The sequence below is a fragment of the Strix aluco genome, chromosome 2 (genome assembly GCF_031877795.1).
Source record: "Strix aluco isolate bStrAlu1 chromosome 2, bStrAlu1.hap1, whole genome shotgun sequence".
In the NCBI taxonomy this organism is placed as follows: domain Eukaryota; kingdom Metazoa; phylum Chordata; class Aves; order Strigiformes; family Strigidae; genus Strix; species Strix aluco.
The window spans coordinates 118,399,976-118,425,941 of NC_133932.1; the positions used below are offsets into that span (position 1 = coordinate 118,399,976).

The 25,966-nt window shown below is 41.5% G+C and overlaps 1 protein-coding gene across 3 annotated transcripts in view; it reads left to right on the top strand.

The window, feature by feature from the left end:
- The first annotated feature begins 827 nt into the window (after positions 1 to 827).
- The window catches only part of CRYL1 (crystallin lambda 1), a 64,437-nt gene continuing 39,298 nt past the window's right edge, over positions 828 to 25,966 (top strand). The window contains exons 1-4 of one of the 3 annotated variants that reach the window (XM_074816054.1): positions 828 to 889; positions 2,426 to 2,517; positions 6,292 to 6,399; positions 20,488 to 20,614. In XM_074816054.1, the coding sequence (XP_074672155.1) occupies positions 2,453 to 2,517; positions 6,292 to 6,399; positions 20,488 to 20,614 (300 nt within the window). In that variant the 5' untranslated portion in view covers positions 828 to 889; positions 2,426 to 2,452. Of the gene's footprint in view, positions 890 to 2,425; positions 2,518 to 3,319; positions 3,502 to 6,291; positions 6,400 to 20,487; positions 20,615 to 25,966 lie in introns of those variants that run through there. The other 2 variants (XM_074816055.1, XM_074816056.1) reach the window with 2 other exon arrangements.

Genomic DNA, 25,966 nt, shown 5'->3' on the forward strand with positions numbered 1-25,966 from the left:
GTTATAAATAGTGTATATGTTGTAGTTTGTGTTTAAAAGACATTTGCAACAGGAAAAGTATCTTATTAACAGGTGTTTTTACTATTAAAGAATATAATTCCATCTAGTTCTGCTGAATCATGCTTTTGTAATATGTATTTTACTACTATTTAATTCCTGCAGATAGCTTCTTTAAGAATCAGCATTTTTGCAATATTGGTAGTATTTGCATCGGGCCATTTGCACTGTGAAAAACCACCTAAATTAACTGTACAAACTACTAACAATAATTAAAATTATAGTTTTAATTTTAGCATAATTTTAATATTATCACTAGTTATAATTACAGTATGCAAACCATTAGAACTCTACAGAATAGGAATAAAGTTGTTAAATAAAAGCTGTTATTTTAAGACACTATGTTTTCTGAACCATTAGGATCATAGTATCAACATACCATGGTCCATTAGAAAAGAAATGCACTTTCTGGTTGCTCTGGTAAGCAAGTAATACATTAAACCAATATAATACTTAACAAAGGTGAACCATGCCTCTGTTTTCATCCCATGCCAAAAGCTCAGGCTAGGACACTATTTTAGAAGCATGCAATTCCTTTATTTTCTGCAAGGGGGAATTCACATCTCCTTCATATTCTACCTTGCTCACAGTTAATGTTGCTATTTCCCCTTACTTGTTACATGACTCTTTTATACTGTTCTGCTCCTCCCCTACAGTAAACCCACCTCCTCTCCACAGCCAGTAGCAGATTTTAGCTCCTCAGGTGGGGCAGCAGAGGAGCATGCTCAATAGAAAGAGACTGAAAACATGGAGGGATCAACTTTGTGGCTCCCAGCACAAATCAAGGCTGCTCCTACTGCTGTTGGACTTAGAAGAAAGAATATATATGCTGGTGAGTGCATATTTGCTCCACTTGGGCCTCTTCTGCTGCCAGTACAAACCCTACTTTTCATTCCCCAATAGAGCCCAGGACCTTTCACCACATTATTAGTTATAGGGTTTTGATGTTATTTGGCTTAGAGTACTTTCTGCCCTTCCCATGTGAATTGCAGAAGAGGGAGGAGAATCACTGTCCCTTATTTGTGGAGGTTGCAAGTACTGGGCCTAAAAATTCTTATACTATTACACAAAAATGAAAGTTTTCTCTTTTTTTTTTTAATTATATTTTCTTCCCCTGATTTATACTTCTGAGAATTTAATTCTTTATATTTTCCTTTCTTCTTGCAAACTTCTTTCACCACTTTTGATCTGTTCAGTTTGGACTCACCAGTGTGTCTGGTCACCACAAACAGTGGGGAATATGGCTGCTGTCATACCCTAATCAAATAACTAATGCAGAGCTATGTGGCTTTGTCACTAATATATGAATTAGAGTAATATAGTTCAGATTTCATTGCCATAGACCTCTTGTTTTGTTCACCAACAGAACTTAAAGGCCCTATAATTACTATTATCGCAACTGTGATTACCTCTCAAACCCCTTTAGTAACACCTCCAGTTAAAGTGGGCATTTAATTCTGCTGAATCCATTTTTCTGTAATGGCTTTTGTCTCTCATAGTCTATTACTTAAGACAACTTAAGGTATAAATACAGATCTCAGGAGGTCAAAGAATATTAAAATAACTGGTAAGTACTTTCAAATGGGTGTGATGGTGAACTTTTTCTAAAAACCATGTTTCCAAAGCCCAGGAGGCGTTAGTTTTATGTTCTAGGAACTTAATTTTTTTCTTTGAAGTAAAAGCTTGACTACACAAAATAAGTCCACGTTGATTGCTTCAGTTATGCTTTGGCTAGACAAAGGTATTTGTAACACATGCCAAGTCATGCCATTTTGAATTAGTCTTCAAAGGCACACAATTGGTACTTGCAACAATCATAAAACAATGCTTTCTATGCCAGCCTACACAAGCTGTGAGCTGCAGAACTGGCACGACCAGGTCTCCTCCATGCTCGTGTCCCACTTCTTTATATCTTCTTGTGGCCCACTTACGCTCTACCTCCATTTCCCAGCTACTGGCAGGTCTCAGGTTATATGGGTGGTATTATGGGCGGGAAGTCAAAGAGATACTAGTTTGGTTTTTCACTTGCTGTCCATTGAGTGGTCTTTGTGAAGCCTTTAGGAACTTACACTGTCTACTTGTTGAATGTGGCTGGAATTAGCAAAGTGTCAGTGAGGGGAATGGATGTATAAGTGATTATGTAGGTCTTTTTTTTTTTTTCTTGGAAACTAGGAGAAATTATATACAAAGGTTCACTCAACTTCATCAGTAACTATGAAACATTTATTCTGGGAACAAATGTATACATTTTCAACTTAATTTTTTTCAGAAAGCCAGAAACACAGGAAAACTTGCAAGTATTTCTCAGTTACGTTAAAGTAACCTTTGGTAACAAGCATTTAAAATGTTAACTTTTGTTTCTTTTCAGGAATATTCAGCATGATTACAAATCACTATGCAGATGAGTAGGAACTACACAGAATTAGAAAAAATGAGTAATGCAGCATGCCAGCAGGAACAGTAAGTTGTTGTACAGCAGCTTAAAGAATTCTGTTGACATTGTAATGTTGCATTTTTGCACAATTTTGAAAACCTTTTGCTCATACAAACCAAGGACATTAAAAATAATTTTTAATTCAGAATTCAAGAAGAATGTATTTTTAAGAATAATAAGGCCTTGTTTAATGTGAAAAAGTATGGATTAGTTTCAAATTTGAACTTTACTTTGGAATTCATTTGTGCCCTTGTCAAAAAATAGAGAGCAATGGGGTTTGCTGTATTCTAGTAGTGTCTCTGGACAAAATGTGACGGGTTCTTCGCGTCTCCGAAGGCGGCTGTGAATCCCAAGGCCTGGACCCTCACAGGTGTTTCAGCTTCATTGGGCACTCACCTGGGCGTACCTGAACACCTTCGATTAGTGGCCAGAGGGGTCTGCCCTTTTTAACGGCAGGGTAAAACCCTGGCCTTGTCCCACCCCAAAGCGGGACCTCCGTCCTGACAAAGGCTGGCCTCCTGCCCCTCACCCTGCAGGGGACCACCCTCGTCCACTACCTCTTGGTGCAGCCAGAGGGTGAGCACGCAGGGCCGGCCCTTCCACGGGGGCCAAAGCAGCGCTGCCGGGGCGCGAAGCTGGCAGGGAGGACAGCGCGGGTACTGGGGGCGGAGGTGTCCTGGCCCTGCCCCCGCGGCCTGTGGAGGCGAGCTGGGACTCGACGGGGAGGCCTCTGTGTGTCCGTACAGGCCCGGGGGCAGGGACCGCCCCTGGGCGGGCTCTTTCCCCGTCGGGAAGCGAAGGCCGCCGGGGGCGCGAAGCCAATGGGAGCGCTCATAGCAGGAGCCAATAAGGGCGGCGGTGACATGGCGGGAGCCGTGGGGCGGGGGCGGGGGCGGGCGCGTATTAAGGCAGCGGTGGCAGTAGCGGCGCTGTGTCCGCTTCTCATCCCGCATCTCCCGGTGCTGGGCCCCCGCAGGCATGGAGCCCTCGCAGGTTGCGATCATCGGCAGGTAAAGCCTCTTCTCTTCCGCGGGTCGGTGCTGTGCCCGGGGGAGGAGGTGCCAGCCCGGCTCGGCTCCCGGGGTCTCTGGGAGCGGATGCCTGGGGACGTGCGAAGGAGCCCGGGCCAGGCCCGGCCCGGCCTGTGGGGCGGTGGGTCGGCGGCCTCGGCGTGGCAGGCGAGGCGCGGCCTCGGCTGTCTCTGCCGTCTCTGCCGTTGCAGGCACCGGGTGTGGCAGCGAGGTGGTAACTCGGGGTCATGGGTGGGTTTTGGCGTGTGCAGTCGGTGGTGGGGAGAGCACGGCTGGGGCAGGGGAGCAGTGCGAGGGAGGTCTGGCCAGCTGCGGGTTTGTGCTGCTGGAATTCAGAATCTTGGGCGGGAATGCACTTGTCTGACTCGTTGGAAAGGGTGTTTTTGCTTAAGTCCTTGACAGCTCTGTGCTACTTTAAAAACCAACAGAACAAACAACAGTACAGCATCTCTACTCAAAGTAAGTAATCCTTTAGGTCTGAAAGACTGCTGCCCTCTTTAATTGCAGTGTTTGGTTTGTGTAAGAGGAGCGGAGAAATCCAAGCACAACTTTAAGATCCTGTTTGTCAGCTGTGTCAAGAAAACTCCTCTAAGTTTCTCTCAGGCATTCCTGCAGTAATACTTTCTTGCCATGTGATACAGTGGTATTTCTGACTTGTGTGGGAATGCATTGTTTCATCTTCTTGAGCTAAAACTGAAGTTCTTTATTTGAACAAGAATCTGGTGCAAAGCGAAAACGTGCCAGACAGTAATGGCCCCCTACACACCACTATAACTTGATGCTAGAAGCGTGGCCTGCAACAGACTTTATTAGCAAGACCACTTGAGGTCTCAGGACACGTGTCTTGGTGCCGTCATGTGATGATGACGAAGCTGGCTCTTACCGGTGGCGCTCGGGGAACTTTTATTCGCCCCGTAGGTGTGCAAAGGGTTGGAGAGGTGGACTCTCACGTTCTGTGGCTGTTGTGGCACAACTGCAGTGAAGGCAGAATAACACTTTCTGGTAGTGCCCGCAGGAATTGTGTGTGTAGATCTATTGTTAATACTTCATTACTGAACCCAAAATGACAATGCTTAAAGTGTCAAAAAGCACTGTTGTGGGGTCAGATATGCTAACATCAGGTTGTAATGTTGCTGGCATGTACAATGGAGTAACAGTGCAGGTCTGATACCTACCATCAACTTATTTTGTATGCTCTGTAGTTCAAAAGAACAAACCCCATAATCCTAAAAACCTTTATCAAAATAAAAGAAACTTTTTTGTCAAACACCAATTTAAGGAAGTTCAATTTAAATGTGCAATTTGACAGAGATGATGCTAACTTATAAAGATACTGGTAGGTCAGATATGCTTGCTTAAGTGATCCAAATGCTTTTATTTTAGGAATACTTTTTAGCCAGGAGGCTACAGTAGCTTACAAACCTTGACCCATACCTTACCTTTTCTCTAAGTGTGTTTGTTCTGTAGTTTGCCTGAGAACTGCTGCGGTCTGGGCTTACTACAGTGAAGTTGTGTGTGTGTGTGTTTTAAATGGTAAGTTTGGAGTGAGAACTTACTGTCTCCTTAAAAGTGAAACTTTGCGTTTAGTGTTGGGTTTTTTTTCACAGTTATTTGCACTGATTCCTGCTGTTTCCTGAAACTTCCTGTTTTGTTCCCCCTTTTTTTTTATATTTAAACCAAAGTCTGAGTATGTTCCTGTTTTGTCTTCCTTCTTTTCTCAGGACTGTTTCTTTATCTCTAACTCTTACCCCCCTTTTAATTCTTTATTGGTGCTCTAGTGGCCTTGTGTTTTCCAGTTGCCAGAGGTTGCTTAAATTTAGTGCTACAAATACAGTGGTCTTGGAAATCACAGGAAATGCATGTAATTATCAAAACCCCCACTGTGACAGTCATAGGTCTGCTCTTGACTCTTGTCTCTGTTATGAAGATTTCATTTTTTTTGCTATCTCAGGTTATTTAAGCTTACTACACTGTTCCTCAGTGCTTCCATCTGAAGAGGCTGATGCCTGCTATAAATCTGATTAAGTCAAAACTTGCATTGACTTAAGAGACATGATAAAATTGGCAGTTACTGCAAGTTTCCTTTATGTATATCTCAGTAATGTGACTCAACCAAAAGATGTAGGGAGATTGTTCCTGCATGCCTCCAGCATGGTAGGATGCTTTATCTAAAAATAAGGACAGTGCTGTAAGTGGAAAAGCAGTATCAAACCCATGTGTGGGGTTTTGTGGTTTGTTTTTTTTTTTCATTTTCACATGCTTATGGTACTTCCTGAATTGTAGAGGACCCATGACTGTGGTAGCTGGATTTCTGATCATCTCTGAAGCACGATGCTGAACTCTTGGACCAATGGGCTGGTGTCTGTCTTTAGACTATGAACTGAACAGATGAGTTTTAAAATTAAAAAAAACCCCAAACTCTTTAATGTAATTCCATGCACCAACTCCAGGTTAAGATTGCAGCTGACAAAACTGTTGATATGTGAGTCCAGTGTCCCAGAGTAGTAGTTCCTACTGTTTTGAATTCTGCTGTACATTTTCTGTTTTGTCTTTCTTCCTCATTATCTTTCTTCCAGCTCTCAAGCGAAGCTACTACACAGCTAGCAAAGGATATATCTCTGTTAGAGATCTGTTTCTTATCAATATATAACCGATCTTTTCATCAAATACTGAAGAGTCCAAGCTCTGTTTTCCTTCTTGCAATACTTGTCAGACCTCCTTCCCAAAAATAAATGCTTCTTTATTAATTGGATGATACTTTCTTTTCAGTGGACTCATTGGTCGCAGCTGGGCCATGGTGTTTGCTGCTGGAGGCTTCAAGGTGAAACTTTATGATATTGCACAACAACAGCTAACAAGTGCACTGGAAAACATTCGGTAGGTCACCTGACTTGAAATGACTGGAATTGTAATGAAACTGTGGGATTTCAGTAATTCTGAATGAACAGCTACATCTTACTATTTAAGGGAACATAGATTTTACGCTTGGAAGAAGGCTTTGACTTAGAAGTACAGATCCTGTTAATATCAGAAGAACGGTGCTCCCAAATATCTTAATGATACTTCTGTACAACACTTTAATTCTTAAGTAATGATTTAAGAGCTTAACTTTAGATCCAAATTTTTGAAATTATATTTAACCATGATTAGGTTATCTGTGGGCTAAGCTTAAAATACTTGAACATAAGAGTTTTTGCATAGAATGACACCAAAGACTTTTAAAGTATAATTAGGTTAATATGAATTGCTGAGGAGCCCTGCTACAATTATTAGTATCTTATAACTAGAATTTTTAAAATTCTTAAACTAATATTTTTTTGAGTCCTAGAAAGAACAGATTGCTACTTCCACTAACATGCAACTACTGATGTGTTATAGTAGAGGCTGAGAAGCATCTTTAGGAGGAGCAAATTTGAGAGCGTGACCACAAGAACAATTGTGGTGGTTCAGACCAACAGTCCTCCAGCCCTTTGCTCTGCCCTGTGGCACTATGGCTAAAGCCACATGCTACAAGTTCAAGTCCTACCTGTCTGCTCACATCCCCCAACCTTTAGTGCCTAGAAGTTGCTTGTGTATTCAGTAACTCTAACTAGATTTCTTCCAAGTATTTCCTTAACCTTCCTTGAACCTCTGTAGATCCTTTTGTGGCCTCCTTGCCAAAGGACTTTGTGTTCTGCAGATTTACTGCTTGCTGTGTGAAGAACTATTCCCTTTTGTTTGTTTTGAAGCTGGCTTCTCAGTTGCTTTGTTTGGCCCCTAGTTCTTATGTTAGAAGGGAAAGTGTCTGGTCCTGTTCACCCTTTTTTTTGCTTGTCCTGGAAATACAACTCTTACATGCCTGTGAGATTGTGCACAGAACCACTCTATAAATGCGCTACCTTATGTTGTTGTATCAGCATTTAATGCTAAAATTCAGGTTGCTCCATGATCAGCGTCAGCCTTAAATGCATCAGCCTTCCCTTCATGACACCTTGGGGTGAAATATGTCAGCTGGTATGGGGAGTAAGCTGCCCCTGAAAAGGTTTGCGGTGTGTTGCATCCTGATGGCTTTCTGTAACAAGGCTTAAAGCAAGGAGGAGTGACTTCAGGAGCCCCTTGTGGGTCAGTTCAGTTGGAGTTCAGAAGTTAAACAGTATGTGATATCTAATGAGATTTGCTAAAAAAGGCTTGATAACAAAAGAGGAAGAAAATCTATCTCCTACAGTTTTTAAATTTATTTTTTTTTTCTTTCCCCAAACCTCTCTTTCCAGGTAGGTGCTAGACCAAGCATCTCTGTTGCTACACCTAGGTGACAGACACTTTTGATTTTTTGCAGAATTGCTGTCATAGTAGTAGCCATGATGAGATTCTGGATTATTGCAGAGTCAGTTTTGCAATCTATGTTACTAGAGACAGCACTCACCCCTAATTTTTTCTTTTTCTAATAGCAAAATGAGGTCTTTAGCCTTCCAAGGTTTTCGGCTTGGAAGAGTGAAGCATAAAATGTCATATGTAATATGAGTGCTATTTGGGTGTGTCTGTACTGTCCTGTCCCTGCATGTGCTGTCCCATAGAAGTTCAAGAGGGTTTTGCCTTTTACATAAGGTGTTCTTAACTCAACTTATAATTAACTTGTGTATCTTGGCTGTTGTAACATCCTAGTTAAAAAGCCTAGTTTCAGAATAACGTAGGTTTTGTGACAATGCAAGCTATGCAGTTTCTTCAACCAGCATTTTAATCGTATCTTTCAAAATACAGTGACACTTGAACTTCTTTGCACTGATTTCATAGCACACAACCTGCAGTAAATCCCTTTTGAGTTACTTGTGTTAAGACTTGAGTAGGTAAGGAGGGCTCCCAGGAGAGAGCAACTGACAAGGCCAGTTGGTGGCTGTTTCTCTGGACTTGCTAGGGTTTGCTTTCCTTTTTATTTCCAAATAGCTAGAAGTTTTAGGGAACTCTTTAGGCTTGGGGTTTTTGTTTTAGTATTGCTAAAAGCATTTGTTCCACTTTAGTCTGCAGTCCATAAACTTTTAGTGAATGGAGGTACTCTATGTATTAAGGAGAAACCGGAGTGTTCAGAGGACTGTTTGTAGTTTCCCTTTTTCAAACAAAAGTGGGATTTGAGTAGTAAACAACATTCACTTCTAAAAGGAGATTATACTTCTTTGATAGAAGTGATACTTACGTATTTATTAACTATTTTATGTGATGGGCTTTTAGTATATTGACTTGTAACTCATTGTTTGTATAAAGGGCATCTCAGGGCTCATTAACCTGATAAATTCAACTCACATGAAACAGTAGGTGGGCAGCAGGGGTGTGTAGTCCTTCAAGAGGACTGGAATGAGTCTGGGATGGACCTACAATGATCATGACAGCCTGCATGTATCTGTATGGAAAATCTGAAATGTACTCTTTAAATTTATTCAAAACACTTGGTTATGGGTAAAAATATAAGATTAAAGTGTGGAATTTGGATCTACTGAAACAAGTGGGAATATGTATCATGTTGCCACAATATCAGTAGACCAGATACAGAAGGAAAAGGAGAGTGTGTTTACTAAGGCCTAACATGGTGTGATGGATTTCTGCCTGTTGCCAGACACATGGCAGTGGGTGCCCTGACACACAAAATGACCACACATTGAATTGAACTGGGTGTACCAGTGGCGTTATTAACCAGTGTCTGCTCTAATGGAACAACCTTTCGTTCTGATGAAGAAACGAACTAATGAACAGCTTTATGCCCCACTTGACCTACTTGAATACATGGTGTAGCAGCATGCCTTGGAAAATGTAACTTTTCATATCCATTATGCTTTCTTCTGAGTCAGTGTGATTCTGGTTTGAATGCAAGATTGATAAACTTTAAAATAATGAGAATTAGAAACACAAGGAGTACCCTATTCCTGAAAGTAATCCTAAAACACATGAAGCAGAAATGCTTTAGTGCATGTGTCTGTCCCCCACCCCCCCAAACCTGTATGATTCTTGTATTATGTAAACTTTTTTCAAATAGTTACTGTGCTGCCATTCTAAGCATATTTGTGCTGCTAAAAAAGACTGATTAATTACAGTGGAAATGCTGTATTTTTCCCCCTATGTAACTGGTTCTGGTTTTATATAGAACAGTCTTTGCACAAATTATGAAAGACTATTGCAAGGGGAAAAAGTTCAGTTGACTCTGAAGAGGACATTAAAACTTGGATATTTGCGCATGCATTCTGTGATTTCTTTCTAGAAGTAGATGCTGACTGAATATGGTATTTACTTAGATGCAAAACTGTATCTCCTCCAAGACACAGGAGCTGGTAACTGCTTTTAATATATGGAAACCAAACAATTGTATGTATAAAGGCTATAGTTAACTTCAGGAGGAAAAATCATAGATCTTGGGAAGTAGTCTGTGCTAAAATATGAAGACAAGATTATTTTTAAAACTACGTGATTAATATTCAGCTGCACTAAGCAGTAAATTTATACTAGAAGCTCTTTTCTGTCTTCTTATCCTTCCTTTCTATTAGCCCAAATAGAAAAAATTTCTGTGACAAATTGAAGTTGACTTTGTGAAGGGTAGTAGTTTCTAGGGATATGGGCACATAAAATTACTACTGCTACTTTTAGTACATAGCTACAAGTGAAATGAAATAATAGTATCAAAACATGGAAATACTTCATTGGAAGGGAAGCATCTTTGACCCTCTATTAAATAATAGGGACCCTCTTCCTTAAATTTAAATTTAATTAAATTTAATTAATTGAAAATAAATTATTCGTGAATTCTGTTCTTCCAGAATGGACTTCTACAGAACTCTGCTTTCTGAAAATTGATATGTGTTAAGGTTGTGTGGTACTGAATACAAACTCAAAATTGAGGCTGTTTAGTGAGAATTACTTGTATGTCAGCTTTATCTGACTATAGGTTGCTGTTCTGCATGGTTCATAGATGTTAGGCCTTTAAGGAGTTGGAGCCAAGCAGTCTTGAGATCAGAATATTGTACTTCCTCTTTGAGTATTAATTTAACCATAAGTTTTATTGAACTTGATATGTAGTAAAGTGCAGTATTGCATCAAGCAACCTTAATTTTTTCTGTGCTGTAGGAGCACAATTGCTGTGAAAAGCAAACAAGATGTTGGGGCTAGAAAAAACTAGCATTTCTCTGCCCACCTCTAGCCAAGTGGAGAGAAGTACTTTAAGAGTTCTGTACCATTGTGAATGGGGAACTTGTACTGAAGTGCCTGATGTATGGCAGGTTGCAAGGCCAGGGGAGTAAACCATACCTATGCATATGACTTCGTTATAGCTAAATTTTGAAAGACTCTTCTCCCCGTAACTTAAGCTCATCATCTTTGTTGTTCCAGGAGGAGACTAGACTCTAGAAAAGACATTTGAATGTACGTTACTTCTTGCTGTCTGGTGCCCTCTTATGCTTTGTATAAAAAGGGAAATAGCTTATGGGTTGGTTTTGCAGCATGAGTAGTACGTTGATGTAGGCTTTGTTCTCTTTTCCTAGCTCATGGCATGTTCCCTGACTGTGTGGTTAGATACTCTTCCAAAGTTGGATTCTTCTTCCAGTCTCTGTTCTGTATTGTATTGAGACTGTATTTGTATCAGGGGCAAAATGCAGCTTGGCTTTGGTCGTCCTTGATCGTAGAATTGTAGAATGGTTGGGGTTGGAAGGGACCTTAAAGATCACATAGTTCCAACCCCCTGCCATGGGCAGGGACACCTTCCACTAGACCAGGTTGCTCAAAGCCCCGTCCAGCCTGGCCTTGAACACTGCCAGGGAGGGGGCATCCACAGCTTCTCTGGGCAACCTGTTCCAGTGTCTCTCACCACCCTCACAGGTATGAATTTCTTCCTTCTATCTGATCTAAATTTACCCTCTTTCAGTTTAAAACTGTTACCCCTTGTCTTATCACTATACTTCCTGATAGAGCCCCTCCTCATCTTTCATGTAGGCCTCCTTTAAGTACTGGGAGGCTGCTATAAGGTCTCCCTGGAGCCTTCTCTACTCTAAGCTGAACAACCCCAACTCTCTCAGCCTGCCCTCATAGGGAGGTGCTCAAGCCCCCTGATCATCTTTGTGGCCTCTGGACCCCCTCAAGCAGGTCCATGTCCTTCTTATGCTGGGTATTCCAGAGCTGAACACAGTACTCCAGGTGAGGGTCTCACAAGAGCAGAGTAGAGGGGGAGAATCACCTCCCTTAACCTGCTGGCCACACTTCTCTTGATGCAGCCCAGGACACAGCTGGCTTTCTGGGCTGCAAGCAGACATTGCCAGCTCATATTCAGTTTTCCATCCACTGATACCCCCAAGTCCTTCTCCACAGGGCTGCTCTCAATCCATTCTCTGCCCAGCCTGTACTTGTGTATGGGATTGCCCCGACCCATGTGCCAGAACCTTGCACTTGGCCTTGTTGAACTTCATGAGGTTTGCATGGGCCCACCTCTCAAGCCTGTCAAGGGCCCTCTGGATGGCACATCCCTTCCCTCCATCATGTCAACCGTGCCACACAGCTTGGTGTTGTCAGCAAACTTGCTGAGGGTGCACTCGATCCCACTGTCCATGTCACTGACGAAGATGTTAAACAGCACTGGTCCCAGGAGTGACCCCTGAGGAACGCCACTCGTCAGTGCTCTCCACTTGGACATTGAGCCATTGACTGCAACTCTTTGAGTGTGACCATCCAGCCAATTCCTTATCCACTGAGTGGTCCATCCATCAAATCCATGTCTCTCCAATTTAGAGACAAGGATGTCATGTGGGACAGTGTCAGATGTTTTGCACAAGTCCAGGTAGATGATGTCAGTTGCTTTTCCCTTATCCACCAACGCTGTAACCCCGTCATAAGTAGCCACCAAATTTGTCAGGCATGATTTGCCCTCAGTGAAGTCATGTTGGCTGTCACCAGTCATCTCCTTATTTTCTGTGTGCCCTAGCATAGTTTCTGAGAGGATCTGCTCCATGATATTGTTGGGCACAGGCAGACCCTGGTGAGACAGACCCATGGAACTACAGGCCAGTCATCCTTTCTTCCCTTTTTAAAAATGGGGGTTATGTTTCCCCTTTTTCAGTCAGTGAGAACTTCACCGGACTGCCATGACTTCTCAGATATGATGGATAGTTGCTTAGCCGCTTCATCTGCCAGTTCCTTCAGGACCTGCAGATGCATCTCATCAGGTCCCATGAACTTGTGCGCCTTCAGGTTCTTTAGATGGTCATGAACCTGATCTTCTACAGTGGGCAGTTCTTCGTTCTCCCAGTCTCTGCCTTTGCCTTCTGTGTTTTGGGCGGTGTGGCTGGAGCCCTTGCTGGTAAAGAGAGAGGCGAAAAACTCATCGTGTACCTCAGCCTTCTCCATGTCCCAGGTAACCAGGTCTCCTGTTTCCTTCCAGAGAGGGCCCCCATCTTCCTTAGTCTTTCTTTTATCACCAATTTACCTATAAAAGCTTTTCTTTTTGCCCTTGATGTCCCTGGCCAGATTTAATACTATCAGGGCTTTGGTGTTCCTAACCTGATCCCAGGCTGCTTGGACAATTTCTTTCTATTCCTACCAGGCTACCAGTCCTTGCTTCCACCCTCTGTAGGCTTCCTTTTTGTGTTTGAGCTTGTTCAGGAGCTCCTTCTTCATCCCTGCAGGCCTCCTGGCATTCTTACCTCACTTCCTTTTTGTTGGCATGCATTGCTCCTGAGCTTGGAGGAGGTGATTATTGAATATTAACCAGCTTTCTTGGGCCCCTCTTACCTCCAAGGCTTTATCTTGTGCTACTCTGCCATGCAGACCCCTGAAGAGGCCAAAGTCTGCTCTCCTGAAGTCCAGAGTAGCGAGCTTGATCTGCACCCTCCTTGCTGTGCTAAGGATCTTGAACTCTCCCATTTTATGGTCACTGCAACCAAGGCTGCCCTTGAGCTTCACACTGCTCACCTGCCCCTCCTTGTTGATGAGAACAAGGTCCAGAATAGCACCTCTCCTCAATGAGTCCTGTATCACTAGGAAGTTATCATCAAATTGATAGTTTATTCAAAAACTTGCTTAGTTTTATATATCTCTTTTGAGGGAACACCTAAGTAGACAATTCTTATCAAAGTATATTTTGATCTTGAGTGCCTGACACTGGCACATCAAGCTTGTGCTAAATATAGACTTGATTTTACCTTTCAATTTTACCCACCCCCACACCCCCAAAATAGTGCAATAGGCTAGCTAGGGAAAATTGCTTCATTTGCAGAACTAACTAGAGAATGTGTTAATAGGCTTTGGAAGGGGATAGAGTCCATCTTTCCAAAGGTTCTGCCTGGTCATTCTGCAGTCAAAAACACCTCCAAATGGAAATTTCCATCTTGAACCTAAACTTAAACAAACAAAATATTAAGAACCATAGAAAATGCTTCCTAGCAGGAAGGTTTCCCAGCATAAACTTGTCAGTTCTGGTGCTAAAAGAATCTTGAGAAACCTAACGAGTAAACTTACTTAGCTCACTAGATCTGGAGATAGCATTGGAATTGATCTTCTAAGGGTAAGAAGTGGCTTGTAATGGATTGCAGACCCTGCTCAGACTTGGCAATATTGGCAACTCTGTATTTACCGTGGAAAAACATAATGACTGTAACTAAGGGCATCTTCCTGTTACAAAATCTTTGCTCTCGTTGCAGCACCCAGTTTGTGTAATGCCAGTATAGACATCCTGAGAGTGCCATGGCTGGAAAGCAGGTTGTGTGTGTGATAACTTTAGGAGAACTCAAAATTTTGGTTGGCTTTTGTGCATCACCATGCTCTTATGTTATGTCCCAGCTCCTCTGTCATCTTGCTTTATACCTCTTCAAAACTGTGTCAAAGGCAGATATGTAACTGTCCCTCTTCACTATCCTGCCATTGCTATGGATGAAGTACACTTGACAACGCTGGATCTCTCTTGTCTGGACAGAAACATACTTTAGTCATCCAGCTTGTGCTGTTGTTTCAGGAAGACATAATGTGCAATGACTTTTCCATGGTGGTGTGTTGTGTGCTTACCGTTAGTCTGGGGAAAGCAGGAAGAGGGAAGGTGATAGCTAATGCATATTAAATGGCCAGTTGCAACTCGGTATTAGCTGCTTGCTATTTGACTGTTGCATGTGTAGACAGTGAGCTGGTCCCAGTGTCAGGGGCTTTCAGTTTCCTGCTTAGTCTGTTGTGTCTTAGGGTAGGTATATTGGGCTGGTGACGGTTTATTGTTTTGTTGGGGTGTTTTTCCATGCCATCTACCCTCTCATTTATCAGACAGCACTAGATAGCAATCTCCTGCTGTGACTGGTTAATGGCCCTAGTCTTTGGGTGATGGTGGTTGGCTGAATTTGTGAAGAATAATATTGGTGGTGTCTTCCTCTCCCTTCTCCTTGCTGGTTCGGGCAATAAGTTTGTGATTAAGGGGTCTTTAATCTTTTCGGTATTTGCTTATTGCAAAAACGTGTGCTGAATAATATGACTGTGCAATAATAGCTGTGGATAAAGGTGAGGCAGTGGGGTGTGAACAAGATAAGTATTAGCATCACTTTCAAGGTCCTTCTGTAAAAACTTTTAGAATAGGATTTGTAACCATGAGCATCCCAGGCAGTTTATGTGACCAGGAGGGTGCCTTATCTTGAAGCAAATACTGGTTCAATTCCCAGAGCAATGTTGACATGGTGTTCTGGGTTCAGCTGGGATAGAGTTAATTTTCACAATAAGCTGGGAGGGGGCATAGCCAGGAGAGCTGACTCAAAATAGCCAAGGGGATATTTGATACCATATGACATTGTGCTCAGTATATAACTGGGAGAGCTGGCCAGGGGGAGGAGGGATTGTGGCTCATGAATGGGCTGAGCATTGGGTTCTGGGTGGTGAGCGGTTGCATTGTGCATCATTCACTTTATATGTTCTTTAATTATTATTATTACTACTTCTCTCCTTGTGTTGTCCTATTAAACTGTCCTTATCTCAACCCATGAGACTTTACCTTTTTCTTCTGATTCTCCTCCCTATCCCACCAGTGAGTGGCTGCATTATGCTTAAACCGTGACACATGGGCCGTCAGGTGCAACAGTAAAACTCTGGAGGTAGACAAAGTGTGGGCTCTAGAAGGAAGTAGTATTTCCTTATGGAAATCTTCATTCTTCGAAGACCTTACAGGTATTAGTCAGGCTCTTCAAACTGTGCACACAATACAATTGCAAAGTGAAGTCCTGTGGTGTGTTGTGTGGATGTGGCTGCGATGGCCTCAGTCTGTGGTCATCCTCAGGGATGATCACCCTGAAGTCTAGGCTGCTTTGAATAAAAATGTATCCAGTAGAGGTCAGTGGTGTGCTGCTGTATCTGCAAACCCATCTGGTTTGTGCCTTCATGTGTAGTAAATACCAGGGGAAGCTCCCTTCTTTTGCCGCAGAAGTGTGGGCAATCTAATACCCCAGGGGAATATAAAGAGGGTTTAGCATTTGGAAGACTTAAAATTAATTTGTGGAACAAATCAGCTAGAATGTCAGTAAATGTATTGGTGAAAAGTGGGCAAAAAAAGTTTTCCTGGGAGGGAAGGACAAAGTTCAAGTAATGCACAAATTGTATTTCCTATTCCATGCTATAAATAACTATACTACTTTAAATAAATGACTAGCATGAAGATTGGTGATGTTAAGAGGAGGAATTCTTGTTTAGGAGGGAAAATCAGTCTAGCCTTACTTTCCCACATATGAAGATGGTGGTTTTGCAGGTTAATTAAGAAGTGGTGTTCTTGGTGTACAGTATAGGGTGCAATGGCTTGTGACAGAGAAGAAGAAATGATAGGATGGTCATCACTGGCAGAGAAGGAAAGGTATGGAACAGGAGACAGGTGCTGCAAATTTCTGTAAAAACTTGTGAAAGAAAAATAAAGGTCAGATCTGTTAGTCTGTCACTGTAGCTTTTTTTTTAATCCCTCAGTTACCAATCATGGAGTGGAGTTTGAGAACCAGGGAGGATGAGACTAGTGTCATATTGCACAGAAAGTGAACAAGAACTCTACCCTCTTCAAAGAAAGAAATAATTCTGTTGTGGTCTCTTCAAACTTAAATTTTGGGTTTGTTTTTTAAAAGCAATATGCAGTCTATGAATAAGAGGGGGATGCTGGATTTAGGCAAGTGCACCTGGGAAATGAACTTCTGATGAATAAATACTTAACACCTTTTGAATTGGAGGAAATGGCTTCAAGTTGTGCCAGGGGAGGTTTAGAGTGCATGTTAGGAAAAATTTGTTAATCGAAAGGCTTATGAGGAATTGGTACAGACTGCCCAGGGGAGTGGTTGAATCACTGTCCTTGGAGGTATTTAAAAGATGTGTAGATGTGGCTCTCAAGGACGTGGTTTAGTGATGGACTGGCAGTGTTAGGTTTATGGTTGTACTCAGTGATCTTAACGGTCTTTTCCAACCTGAATGATTCTATGATTGGTTCCTTACCATCTCACCTCACAAGGTGTGAAGGAGTCAGAAGTTTGGATACTCTTGTTTAGGTGCACCTGTTTCTTTGCAGGTGAAGCACTGGCACCTGTTGTGTGCTGGAAGCCTTAAGTCTTGGATGGAATTCCTGCCTAACAAGCAGTAGTGTACCCTGGCAGCTTGGAAAATGGAGCTGAAGCTTCCTGTCTCCTATTCTTCACTACGCAGATTGCTCAAAGGCCAGAAGCCTGTGCTTTCCAGCTATCCATTTGCTGTGTTGTTAAGAAACCAAATGGAGAACTCATCCAGAAACTTGATGGATTTCCTGCTTATTTCTGTGATGCTGCCTGGAGGGGTGTATGTTTGAGCACTTCTTTCTCCGCCCCCCCCCCCCCCCTTCTTGAAGTGCTTTTAAAGAAAACTTACCAGAAAAGACTTTCTGAATAGTTTAACTTTGGGTAGGAAAGATCTGCGGTTTTGAGCCTAAATCCATATTTGAGAAAAGAGGCAGAAAGCTATTAATGGAACTCTTTTCATCAGTTTTGGACTGCATAAACTGGTAGGAATACTAATTTTGGCACCAAGTCTAAGGGACTCCAGGGAAGCAAACAGGACAGACCTGAGCAGTGTCTAAAAAAGCACATGACTCTTGGCTTTGTTTTTCAGCTAAGAGTGAACTGAACCTTTTCAAAGCTCCTGTCCGGTGTAAACAGAATGCAATGCCTAGTTGTTTACCCAGGCGTGCTCTGCCTAAGAGTCAGAAATCATTGTCCATGATCAGCTCTGACAAAAATAAAGAGGAAGTGTCAGAACTTGCAGTACAGAAATTATCTGGAGTTAATTGCTGAAGCAGCTCATTGAAGAGGAGAAAATTAATGCTTGTAGGAGCTAGTGCTGTGTGTGCACATGCATGTACATTGTTGTTGTTGGTTTTGTTCTTCCCAGTCCAAAATATGGGTATGTATTTTGGTTTAGAAGGTGCACTGTCACCTTCACCAACTTGAAACAGAGACTCTTCTGACATCTTGCCTACTCCCAAGTTACTGGAATTCCTTTGATTTAATGTACAAAATCCACAGTGATCTGAACGTACTTATTTCTTCTGGCTGTTGTGCTAAACCAGGAGCAGAACTGCTCTATGCATTTTTTGGCTACTTAGTGCTCCTTATCATGATTTTTAGAGGGATTCCTCCCAGGTTAAGGTATTGTTCCTTTGGATTGGTGTCAGAAAGATATATTAGGAAGCTGGTTTGTTTGCTGGCAAACTACTTTGAGTGGAAGAAAGGACATCAAAGTAACTTGCAGAACAGCAGATGTTTATGACCTCTCAATAAAGTCATGATAAAAGTAGTACAGCCTATATTTGCTGTATTTTCTTGGACTCAACACAACTACATGGATGCTGAAGTAAAATTCTTTTTCTTTGGAAGTTAATGGTAGACTTAGTGAGCCAGTTCAAGCTAAAGATCTGAGGGCCTAGTGAATCTCTGCTGAGGTTTGACTTGCTTCTATATAGTTAAGTAGGAACTGGATTGTCTTTAAATAAATTCCTGCAAACTTTCATCTTTGACTTCAAAATACTGTGGTCTAACTGTCTCGTTCTGAGCTCTTTTCTTTGGGGAGAAATAGGTACTTCCATTATAAGACGAGATGGATTGCACACTTGGATGCCTAAAAAAGATCAGACAAATGCACCTGAAACACTTAGTTCTTCTTTCTCTAAAAAAAGAGCTGAAGATGATTGTCTCAGATGTGCATGTTGACAGGGTAGGTGAGATGAATCCCACTCATTTTGTTCAGGAAATCTGGAGGAGGAAGCTTAATATTTTTATTTGATCTATGCACTCAGTACTTGTTGACAGGAATGAGCTCTAAATAAAAGGATGGTTTGACAAAGTGAGCGTGCATTTTCACACATTGCTCAGCAGATGCGTTGGAAAGAGTGGAGGGAGGAAAACAAGATAAAGGCAATGATCTACATCCCTCTCACTTTTCAATTAATTTAAAATACTGCTTGAAAAATATAGAAGACACATCCTGCCACTCCATAAAGCAACTGAGAGCTGAGGTCTGGTTGCGCTCTGTCTGGTTTGTTTAGGGTTGCTGATGTAAAGGTGGCTGCCTTGATGTCACTGGCAGGGGGTGAGGAAATGCTGCCACGGTGTCTAAGTGCTGGAACTTGACTGGAAAAGCAGTCTGGGGCTCACATCCCAGTCTAGTGGCTGGCTGACTGCCCTGCTTTGTAAGCACTAAGGAAGGATCTGGCTGCTGTAGATTGTGACAGACATATGTAGTCCCATCTCCTCTGAGGTTTCTAGATAAAAAAATAAATCCAGTGTTACTGTCTGGATACATGGAGGGGCCTGGGAAGGTGTGTTAAGGACTGAGGTGTGGCTGGGAGTGATGATCGTCTGGGCCTGTAAGTTCTGCCTGTTTAACATGTACTGTCCTGTAAAGCCCCTAATGAAGACTGTCATTTGTGCCCTAGTGCCACAGTCACTTAGGAAACACATGATGGATCACTGGTTGTTTCTATATATAGTTATATGACTTGCAAAGTACAAAAATACACTTTTTCCAGGCTGTACAGCTTTGCTGTTTGCTACAGATTTTCCACCCTCCAACTTGGTGGCAAGTACAACTTATTTATCATGTAAAAAGGCATCCAAAAAGGAGCTTCAGAACTAGATTGGTAGGGAGAAGAAATTATTATTTATTTTTCCTGCTACTAATCATTAGCTCAGTTTCCTCCTCTCTGATGAGCAATTTTTGCTGAATAATAACCAGAGGCTCCGAGGAGTTCTGGCATGAGGTAACTGACAGACTTAACCATGATAATGGCTATATCAAATAGCTTTTGGTTGATTGTGATCATATAGTTTAATACCACTTAATTTCTGTGGAAACTGCTCCTCTAAGTGACTTTTAAATGGCTTGCTTGCTCTGGACTTTCAAGGGTTTCAAACTGTAGAGACTTCTGAGAATGTGGCATGACCAGTCGCAGCAATGTTGCGTACCTGAACATTCATTTCAAGCTCTGGCCACTCAATTTAGTAACTTTTTCTGACACTTGGTCTGTGGTTATTACTTATGTAGGGCTATGGGTTTTTTAGGAACAACTCCTGGCTGTGCAGAATATATGTATGTATTTATTTCTATACAGTTAAACAGTGTTCTTGCAGTGAGGCTTCATAACAAAAAAGGTGTTGTTTGTAAAACTAGATGAACTATATTAAAAGGACCTTTCATCCCATTAAATATCAGTATAAAAACTCTTGCTGATTCTGCACCAGTGAAAACAGGTTTGAGGTGGTAACCAACTTGCATCTAGGAGTAGATCTTAGAGCTGTCCATGCTTGAAGAGAAGAAAAATGTTGTAAGATGGAGGGAGCAAAGAGGAATGACTGAAACTAACCTTTATATTTTTTTCAGTATAAATATATGCAGTGGCATGGCAAATAGTGTAATACAACTGGGTTCTTAAGAAGCTTTTTAAAAAATTAATGGTGGCTTAACAATGATGAAGTACTGAAATGTGTATGTTGTTTCTGTCAGCAAACAAATGAAAGAGCTGGAAGAGTCGGGATTCCTGAAAGGAACTTTGAGTGCGGAGCAGCAGTTGGCTCTCATTAGCATTTGTACAGACCTGAAGGCAGCAGTAGAGGGTGCTACTTTCATTCAGGTAAGCAAAGATTTGACAGCTCAACAGTTTAGAAGACTGATCAAGAGCTATGCTGTGTAGTCGATGGGCAATGGAGAGGTCAACATCCTGACCACATAAGGATGCTTGTGCTTGTTAAAGTTCTTTCTAACCTATTATCTTGACATGGGAGATGATGCCTCTTTGCAGGATTTCCCTACTTGAGAGTCCTTGCAAGTTTCTTTTGGGTTATGTTGGAAGAGGCCAGTGGCTGGCTAAGCCAAGAGAGAATTGCTGACCTCCATGTGTCACAAAGACTGTATCTGTTAGAAAGACAAATGTGGGGGGATAGGGGGCAGGAGATTCCTGGGGGACAGATTCTCTCTTAGGGAGTACCACACATTCTAGTGCTGGGACTAAAATGTGTTTCTTCCTCGCCAGGTACCTCGGGAAGGCAGGGAGTGTGACTATGCCCAGGGGTGACTTTGATTCTGACTTTGGGGGAGAACTGTAGCCAAAAACAACTATCGACAGAGTGTTAGAGTATTAAAAACAGGGTTGCTACATAGGGCTGGAATCTCAGCTGCGAAGTAAAATTGGGGTGGGAAACAAGCTGTGTTACTGAACCTGATAGTCTGTGACTGCTTAACTATTACTATGCTCATGGGCATAGTTCAGGTAATAGGTGAATCTGGGACCATTTCTGGGGTAGAGTATGAATGAGTTTGCATTGGACTTGGCATCTTCTACCCTACGTGGTCCCCCAGTATTGTTCCAGTGTTGTACCATTAACTGTCCCTATGTATATGTGTGCTGCACCCAAGACTTCATAATTTAAACTGTTTCAGATTGTGAATCCCACAGTCTACTTAGCTGCAATACATCCCTAATAATAAATTGAACTAAGAGGGGACAGATTTTCAGACCTTTTCTTCCTCCCAAGTTGGTGAGATGATGGGGGAGGCAGCGCAAAGCCTCACACAGGAGTCAGGGTGTGAATGCACTATAGATTTTTACAGTGGTATGCTATTCTGTGTTCACTTAATTTTCTCCAGATCATGAAACTATATACTGTTACCCCAATATCTTACTCCTTTATCAGTAATGAGCTCAGAGCTTGTCAGTTCATATTATGTTTTCACATATGTATCACCTACCTCTGCTGAATTTAATCTGAAAACTTGTGTAGTCATTCAATCCTGTAAAGTCCTTCCACAAATGTTTGTGGTTGTAATGATGATGACCAACTTAATTTTATGAGCTAACTTTCAGGTCGTTTATGAGTGGATATAACAAAGGGTACAGATATCTATGAAACAGCACTGGTCAGCATCTTCCACTGAGTAAGAACTAATTGTTTGTTCTACTGTCTGCTTACTATCTCTTTACCAGTTACTGTCCATGAAAGGACCTTTTATCTCACATGTGACCGTTAACTCATTTGAAAGCTTTTATTTTTTTGTTGCAAGACTTCTGGGTATTCATACCAACTGCATCAGCTACATGACTCTTGTGCCTGTGCTTCTTGCTTGCTTTAGAGAATCCTACTAGGTCTGTGAATCAGGACTTCCTTCTGAAAAAGTGGCTTTGATTCTTCCCTATTCATGTAATACTCATTTGGTGCTGCCCTCTTCTCTTAACATGCTTGATGGAGACATAAGGCTTACTGGCTTATTGTTGAGATCTTTCCTGATGTTCTCTTGAATGTTGCATCATGCTTGCCACTCTTCTGCTTTTTGGTACCAAAATAGTGTACATTCAGTTTTGTTTCAAGTGAGCAGTTGTATATCACTGTTACTGTGTTGGGTATTCAAACCTTATCAAAACATGTCCTAGTACCTTGGTTCTGGTTCCCCTTGCCTCTGTTCTATGACTTGAGACAAACCCTGGGAGTCCCCAAGATTAAGGCTTCAGTTTTGTTCAAGGATTAGAAGGAGAAACAGAACAGTTGCAAAGAAATCACTGTTCTGTGTGTTTTCCAGATGATCATCCTTCTGTACTCTGATCATCTCTTGGTCCTATGCATTCTTCTTTTCCATGCATTTTGAAGAAAGAAGGGAAGCTTTTTTTTTAAATTGTTCTTCTTGTAAATTGCAGGGGGGGAGTGGTTGGCTTTGTTTTGTCTTATTTTGGTAAATTAACAATCCTACATGGCCGTGTTCATTTGGGTGCTGCCTCAACTTTGAAGGCTGCCTTCTTTCTGGTAGGCTCTTCTAGTTCTGCCTGTTTTCTTTGCTCTTTCAAGTGTTTCTTACTACCTGGTATGTCCATGTGGCACCTTTACTTTCTCTGTATGCTATTTGTAAGGATCTGATCCTTCTTACTGTCAACTTTGCGTCTTCTTAGTATCTTCACTTTTATTTTAGTATCCTCTTTTGGTGTTAAGTGCAGCTGTGATGGAGTTCTTGGCTCTTGTTGCTCCTACAGAGATGTTGAATCTTAGTATGCTGTTGTTCCTCTTACAGAGGCTCTTCAGCAGTAAGATTTTTGAACAAGGTCCTGCACACTACTTCAGATTAAATCAGGGGCTGCATCATCTATCTGTCTCACTGTCAGCTGATCTATGAAACAGGCATTGGGCAAATGTTGCAGAATCAAAGTAATTTTGAGTTGGAAGGGACCTGTGGAAGTCATCTGGTCCAGCCTGCTGCGGGACCAACTTCCATCAGTTTGCTCAGGATTTGTGCAGTTGAGTTTTGAATATCTCTAAGGTTAAGTACTTCTGGCCTCTTTGAGTAACTTGTTATAACACTTGATTACCCTCATTGTTAAACTTCTTTTCTAATATCTAATTGGAATTTCTTTTCTTGCAACTTTAGTCTCTTGCCCTTTTTCCTACCACCGTGGACCTCTCAGAAGAATCTGGCTTCTCTGTGTTCCCTTCAGGTGGTTGAAGACAGCAGTGTTGATAGTCTCTGAATAGCAGTAATTTACCTGGGGTAACTCAAGCCTTCTGGTACTGTTTTATGTTCCCTTAACCCTTTTGATGTCTCTTAACATGTAGGCATTAAGCATATAAATAAAAAAATAAATGGAGTAGCTGCTGTATGCCTGTGACCAACAAATAGTATGTGTGAAACACTGTTGGTGGTATTTATATCAGCTCATCAGTTTCAAACCATAGCATCAAATTTTGGTTTGATACAAACTGTTAACAAATACACAATGTAAGTGGGCAAACTATTTGAACTAGTCTTTAATTTGTTCTTGGAAAAGGGGTGGAACAGATACAAAAGAATCTTAATTCTAGGCTCACAGCCTTGTTTCAGCAATGAATAGGCTACTTTCTGGCTGAACCATATTAAACTTCAGAAACATTGCCTATTGCAGCTTTGAACCTGGAAGGACAAAATGGACTAATTGTAACTTATGAGTGCAAGTGTTTTGACTTTTAGTTACTTAAAAAATAAAAATATCAGTTGCATTAATGTTGGTTGAATATAGAGGACTCTATTTTCTTGCTTGATGATATAACCTACTGATTAACTTGTTAGAAGACTTCCATGAGAACTAAATTTCTTTACCCTAGATTTCAGTTGGTTAAATCTTAACTTCTTTTCAAATTTGGCCTTTGCAGAGTAAGTCCACTTCAAGCTTTAAAAACATCCTTCATGTTTGCACTCCTTGAATGAGTTCTGCAGACAGTTGCCTTCTGTGTCATTTTCATAGGACATAACTTAAAACAAATGGGATAAAGTAGTAAAAAGTGAAACTTCTCACTTTTATATCTTCACTAATTTAAGAAAGATGCAAGAAACAGTAAGAAGGACTGAGTAAGAAGAAAATTCATAACCATAATGACATGAACCTTTAAAAACAAGGTATGCCTTGATGCATATTATTTTATATATTCCCTCTCCTGAGCATTTTTAGGAAGTAACTTGTCTTGTTTAGTGTGCTTTGTATCAACTCCAGAAGGAAATCGGTCTGTGTTTTGCTCTAAAAGTGAATATCCACCCAGATTCACTTCTCAGAGTTTTTCTGTGCTATTTAGAGTAAGTACATAACCTATAGTATTTAGGTGAATGTGCGCTACAAGCTTCTTGCATCACTAGAAGCTTTAATTCTGAAATAACTTTTTCCATTAGCTGAAACCTCCATGGAGACAAATTAATGGATACATTTGTACTATAATGTACCTGGCATGGAACTGTCATGGTTGAGGTAAATGTTTCTTAATATTGTGCTCTTAACTTTCCTGCATAAATACATGATGACTTTTGTCCTTATGTGACTGTTGGGTACTGAACTTACTCCTTTCACTATTAAAACCAGATTTAAGTGGATGTGTGTCTAGTTCCTAAATAAGCTGAATAGAAATCAGTGCAGCACTTGTATGATCTCTTACCACAATGCTAGTAAAATGGAAACATATCTTTAAGTGCTTTGCTTTGGAACAATTTATAAATAATAATTAAATTTACTAGCTCTCAGAAAAGGAAAAGATGAGTAACTATTGGTAAGATCTTACTCTTGATGCTTGAGCTACTGTGTATGCTTGTGAATTGTGAGGCCTGGCCGGGCTGGTTGAAGCTGGGCATGGAGAGTGGCTGAGAGGTGATCTCTGAACCCATCAGTTGTGCTATGGCATGGGACAAAGCAGACTGGCAACTTAAACCTCGTGGTCTGAGGTATTTATCCTTTTTCATTTTAAAGGTACTCTGGCTAAAAGCTTTAGAACAGTATCTTAATTAATTTTCCCCCTCTTTAAAAAGAGAGGATGTGCCCTGCCCCCTCTTACACCTGCAAATTCTTTTGAACTGGTGGTAACACTACTAATGGATTAGCCTGGTGTCTTTTAGATCTTTCTGGCTCTTTTATCTCTCCCAGTTAGACATATTTAGAAAAACAGTGTTACCAGCTTAAAAATGGCTTTCAAAAAGCCTGGTGGTGCCTCAGAATGGGAAACCAGCATTGACTTGGGAGCCTTGACAGTAGGTGTCTCATGTCTCCTGTCACAAAAATTTGTCTTTGATTGTCTAGTACCAGTTTTGGCTACTAGCTTTTGTTTTACTTTTGTGATGGCTTTCAAGAACCTTTTAACTTCCGAGAATGAGGGAATATCTGCAGACCACAATGGGTGAAGATGTCTTCAGCTGCCCTGAGCTTGTAGGATAGATGACCATCCTAGTTTGGAAGCTGCATTAATGATAATGTAAATACCAAGCTGCTGGAAGGCAGAGTGTGCAAGCATTGCAGTAACATGGCTTCTTCTGAACTGGTTACTGGTCAGCTCTGAGCACTGGACGGACAAACATGGGTCTGTTTGTTCTCAGCTGGGTAAATATAACCTTAGGCCTGGTTTTACCCTACTTACCTTAAACACTAACCTGAGGCACCAGAAGTTATGTTTTGGCTTCTGAGGGAGCTGGCTTTAAGTGTGTGATCTGACTC